The sequence below is a fragment of the Vairimorpha ceranae genome, assembly GCF_000988165.1.
Source record: "Vairimorpha ceranae strain PA08 1199 chromosome Unknown NODE_162, whole genome shotgun sequence".
NCBI classification, from domain to species: Eukaryota; Fungi; Microsporidia; family Nosematidae; genus Vairimorpha; species Vairimorpha ceranae.
In genome coordinates, this window is record NW_020169457.1 from 1 (window position 1) to 5,953 (window position 5,953).

General features: G+C 30.1%; 2 protein-coding genes across 2 annotated transcripts; one reads left to right on the top strand and one right to left on the bottom strand.

Annotated features, from left to right (window-relative positions):
* Positions 1–219, bottom strand: AAJ76_162000219 (hypothetical protein; the record flags this gene model as incomplete). Its single annotated transcript, XM_024474182.1, has 1 exon — positions 1–219. A coding segment is annotated over one exon (219 nt), but the record flags the coding sequence as incomplete, so codon positions are not given.
* A 5,166-nt stretch (positions 220–5,385) lies between these two features.
* AAJ76_1620005386 (hypothetical protein) lies at positions 5,386–5,953 on the top strand (the record flags this gene model as incomplete). Its single annotated transcript, XM_024474183.1, has 1 exon — positions 5,386–5,953. A coding segment is annotated over one exon (568 nt), but the record flags the coding sequence as incomplete, so codon positions are not given.

Genomic DNA, 5,953 nt, shown 5'->3' on the forward strand with positions numbered 1-5,953 from the left:
TTTAATTTTTTTGTTCTCCTTTTTAGAAGATTTTTGTTCGTCATGTGACACTGCATGACCCTTTTTATATAAAGGAGTAATCTCCCTTGTTTTGTTTTCTACTTCCATAGAACTAAATCTATTGAAGTTTGTTTTTTTTGTATCTTTTAAAGTTATTTTTATTATTAGAACCAAAGTAAATCTTTGGTTTAAAAGTGTGTTTGACAGATATCCATCCATCATCATTTACTTGGTAAAGCTTGAGCTTAGTCTTTGGAGCCTTTATTTTTGTAGTATTACAACCACATGTTAACTTTATTTAAAAAAGTTTACTATAAAAATAATTTTGAATTTTAACCCATGCCTTTTGTGAAGAGAAACTCCAATAAATCATTAAATAAAAATGAGAGTTATTTTAAACCTGTAAGAAATAGACGGTAATAATAAGGTCTTAAGCTCATTAGAGTATTACTTTGAGACTAGTCGCATTCCTTTATAGCACGTCACTTTTACCAGCTATATTGCAGAGATTGCATTCAAGTGCTTCTTTACTGCCCTTTTGTTCGTGGTATCTTTGTTTTTAATGACATTTGTTTTAATAGAAACATCTTTAATATCCGTTTCTACATTCTTAATAGAATATTCTCTACCTTCTAAACAGATTCTTTTGCCATCCTCTGACAATCTATCTTCATCCTTTTCATTTAAAGAAAAAAAATAAAATTAATTTATTGTCATTTAAGAAAGCTTCTACGACACCAAAACTCAAAAAAAAAATAATCAGCGGCACACTTTGGCATACCTCCAAGCCCTTGCTTGTAGGAAGTTGGGACATTGTAGGAATAATAAAAATCCAACAGCCATAAAAACCGAGGCCTGCAATCAGCAGGATTTGTGGTTTAGTGCCTGGTTCAATACACCATTTAAGGACACGGCTCGATCCAGCAAAGTTCTACGGCATAATATGCAACTTTAAGCCAGACACTTCCCAAGTCAAGACACATTTGTCTTAAGCGATGTGAGAATACTCTCTAACGACACCCGCCTGCTCAAGTTGATGCTGCAGATTCTCCGAAGAGTCACGACTTCTGCTACCGGCAATGTTTTACCAAAACCAAGGACAATGTCCATGCGTCCTTGTTGTTCCAGCAGCCACGAAGAAAAAACAAGGTTAAAATGTTTGGCAAGTTTGTATAAACAATTTGCCGTCCTTCTCATAGACACGCAATTGTTATGAAGGGCTAGGGAAGGTGGCAATTTTAAGAGATCTTATTTATTAACCCCCCAATATTTAAGACCAATGAAAAAAGGTGGGTATGGGTTTTAGAAAAACAAAGAGCAAATAGTTTGGTTTTAGTAAAAAAATTTTTACGAAAGCTTAATGGAGCTTTATTTAAAACACGAGAAACTTTCTTAAGACACCTTAGTATACAAGTGAAAATTTATGTTATTAGGAACCAGCGATAGTCGAAAAGTAATCTAACCACAAATAAGATTTTGGGGAGTTGAAGCGTAAAAAGTTTCGGTTAATGATGAATATATCTTAATCTAAAGAAAAATAAAAGGTAAAAGAGGGGTTTGTTGGGAAATGTTATAGAATAGTTATAATAATATAAAGGCAAACTTTATTAAGAGCCAGTTTTATTAGTTAAAAGTTGAATTGCTTGAAGTAGCAATAACTGTGCGTCATTTAGTATCATTATAAATAAAGAAGGCGCTTAGATTTTTTATACAAACGTGAATGTTAAATGTTTAAAAATTTTTAGTGATGAATATAGGGGTGGTGATTCTATATAAGGGGGGAGGAGGAGATTGGTCAATCAGATCCTTAGAAATTCTCTACCTCCCTAGCCCTTCATAATAATTGCGTGTCTACGCGAAGGACGGCAACCTGTTTATACATAGTTGCTAAACATTATAGCCTTGTTGTTTTCTACGTGGCTGCTGAAACAACAAGGGGGCACAGTGATTGTCCTTAGATGAGTAAATCATTACCGGTAGCAGAAGCCGCAACTCCTCGGAGGATCTGCATCAAACAAGCAAGCAGGTGTCGTCAAAGGTTTTCCTTATCCTGCAAAAGAAAAACATGAGATTCACTATCTCAAGAAAAAGTAGGGCTTAAAAACCCCTAGAAGGACTTGGGCTCATACCCCATAGAAAGTCCCGAAAACGTGACGATCGGAACAACATAGGACTGTAGTCCAGTCACATCTTATACCTTGGGAGAAGGTTGGGCATGATACTGACGCTGTATCTTTCTAGCTGGACTGAATTGTGTTCTTAATTGGTGTATTGAGCCAGGCTGTTCCGTTCTAAACACTCACTTAAGGTGAGCTAAGGTTATTAAGTTAACCAAGGATTTGTATCCTAAGGGAACGTTTTTATCTCCTACAAGCAAGGCCGTAAAGGTATGCTGGCGTGTAAACGCAAATTGATGTTTTGTTTTTTGGCGGTGGAGTTTTTGGTGGCTTGGTAGCTTTTTTTCGTTACAGATTTCATTTTTTAACAATAAACTTTTTATTTTTTTTATTCTATATAAGGATATATAGAACTAAAGATAAATTTGACAACTATGTTATTCAAAAAATATAATTGACATAGACGACAGATATAAGCGAACAATTTAATAAATTAAATAGAGTGAAATATTACTAATTACGACAAAATTTTACTAGTATCAGATAGAAATAACATATATATTAGCATGGTTCTATTACAACAGAATAACAATAGTAAAAGATTGATACTCAAATGTGCTGCAAAGTTGGTATCGATAGAGGTTTGGTAGGCATTTGGGGGATAAGGTTTATGCAACTGTTTAAGATATCAAGATACTATGATAGGATTAGAAAAAAGCCATTTATTAATTTATAAGAATCTTTGATAATTGGTTTGGGGCAAAAAGAGAAGAATTTGATAATAACAGTCTTTTAAGTTCGACGATAGAAGTAGACAAATGAATGTAATAAATAAGAAAATAATTAAAATCAAGTGCACATTCTTACATGCAGCTGAAATGCTATATTGCCTACACGGTAATCTTATTTAACATAAATTTTCATTGACTTGGGGTATATATAAGTTTAAAGGCGCTACTTCATCTTTCCACCCCCTCCAAATAACTTCGCTCACTTTAAAAAATTTGTACGTAGTTGTTCGAAGAGGGGTGGAAAGATGAAGTAACGCCAGTTTAAGGGAGTATTGAAAAAAGTACTAGAGATAAAATTAAATTGCGCTAAATATTTTGCAAGTACAACAAAGCATTCTAATAATACGAAAGATATAAATGAGTTAAGAAAAAAAGTTTTTATTATAATAGTTGTGGAAATATTACAACTACCAAAAACACATAGTCAAATTCTTCTTCTTCCTAACTTTGATGGGCAAAAATAAATTTGAATATTTATAGCAAAATAAATGACATGTGGTAAAAATAATACCACAGTAATGAATGATTATTTTACTCAAAATGGACGGCAAAAATCAAAAAGTAAATAGCAGACTGGGGTGTTGACTTGAAACATCTCTATTGATAAATACAATCTTTTATATTTCTTAGTGGCCAATAATCTAAGATGCCCTGATATATCAAGGACAGAATACTCAAAGTACCGATCAAAGTCGTTATACTAAAGTCGTGTTATTTTATATAATTAATCTTCTCATTGATTGGACACATGCTGATCTTAACAAAGACAAGGGGGGTTTTGTTAAAGATTTTTGTACGCAAAAAAAACTATGAGAGATATTATCAATTATTGAAAAAAATTCAGTAAAGAACTGATAGGATAACTTACTAAGAAGCTTAATTTTAAATACAAGAGGAAGGGTTAATCACAGATGTATTACGAAAAAAAAATGTGTCGTTAGTAGCGCAATAGCATTAAAGATGTAAAGGTGTGAATTAATAGGCAGATATACAAGACATATATTTTTAATTTACAGGTTGGAATTTGCTTTAAGTGCATAGGAAAAGCTTAATAATTGTTGAAAGTAAAATTTAAAAATTGTCCGCAGGGTAGTTATGTTAACATTTAGAACTAAATGTTATATTATCTATTTTATCAAACTTCAATTATAATAAGCACTAATAGTAAATACAAATTTACAATTTGTTATAAAAACAGAGGGTTAGAATTGTGAAAAGAGAACATCTAATTAAACATAGTAAAAATCAAATTTTAAAATTAGTGAATTAATTATGTGATGTTTAGGCAATTTTTATATAATGCAGTATATAATGGAATATTAGCTAAAATGCAGCATCCTTATTTTTATAAATTGTCCAATCTGGATATTCCTAATGATATAATCTTATAAAAAGATTTTTTACATTCTTTTAATTATTAGGCCCTAGTCAATCATCATCTATGAATATATATAAAAAGTTTGAATCTAAATATTTATTTATTTTTTAACCCTTCTTTTTTAAAGTTTGTAAAATATTTTTTTTTGTAAGCGGTAACATTGTGGTAAAGTTTTATTAATTTGTATCCTTTTTGTCATATTTATAATCAAACTTTTATGAAAATAGACATCTTAAAAGTTAAATTATAGTAAACTATTAAATTTATTACCAAAAGAGTTATTACAATGACATACTGTACTTTTGAAAAATAAATACATAAACTAATATAATTTCGAATCCCGTTTTTAACGGGATAGCGTAATCTAGTAATATATATAAAAAGTTTGGATCTGGATATTTAATTTTGCTTTTCTTGTTTTTATAAAATTTTGTTCTATAAGCTAAGCAATAACAATGTTGTTTATTTGACTATTTTACGAACAGAACATTCCCTATATTTTTTTGTGTTGTATTTAAAAATCCAATTTCAAAAGTGTGTTACTGCAGTTTTAATACAAGATAAATACAACAAATTAGGAACTTTTAAACATAAACGTTGAAAATTGTCGCAAGATACATATTATTAAAAAGCATACATTGTATTTAAAGTCCCGTTTTATAAACGGGATAACGTAATCTAGTCATCAATATATATAAAAAGTTTAAATCTGAACATTTATTTATTTTTTAACCCTTCTTTTTTAAAATTTGTAAAATTTATTTTTATTCCATTATATAGTTATAATAAAAGCATTAAATTTTTAATTAAACATTATTAATGTTACTTAATGCTATCAAATATTACATTCTATATATTTTAGTTGTCTGAAAGGCGCATTATAAATAAATTAAATTTGTACATTTTAATCTCATTATGAATAGAGTTGGCTGCTATTATAATACTTTTATACATTATTGAAACAATTAAAGCATTAAAAGATCAACTTTCCAATTCAAAATCAACTGGTATAAATTTCAAAATATTTTTACTTCTGTCTAGAAATTTCAAGAAAATTTATTTTTTAAAACTATAAATATTTAGAAAAAATTTACCCCTCATGTTTGACTTTTCATACAAAAAAGTAAGTAAAAAAAGCTCACAATCAAGTAGAAAGGCAATTAATGTAAATAGCATTTTTTCGTTTGATACTGGACGTAATGAGGGATGTGGTAAATCCGATAAAAGTCCTTTCTACTCTGATTGCTTTCAAGTTAATCACCACATTCCTCCTCAAGTTTATAAATCAGTAAATAATAATAGCAATGACAATAAGGATGGTAAGAGTGCGAAAAAGCATGGGGAGGCTATGTCAAATTTTCACAGTAATTTATTAGAGTCTCTATATAAGTACAATGTAACAGCCGCATGCATTGAAGAAGGTCCTGTGGTCAATAAGACTGCTGACTCTATGTCAGATTTGAACTCTGAAGCTACAAGTACGAGTAAAGAAGAAAGGGATTTTAACATGTTACATACTGAGACTATGCCAGATTGTAGTGTGAATGTTGATGAACATTTTTGTGGTGAATTATCAAGCATATGTAAGCATTGTTCTGCTTTACACTTCAAAGATGAAGTAAATAGACAAGGTGCATACAAGAATTGCTGTCATTTCGGTAAAGTAA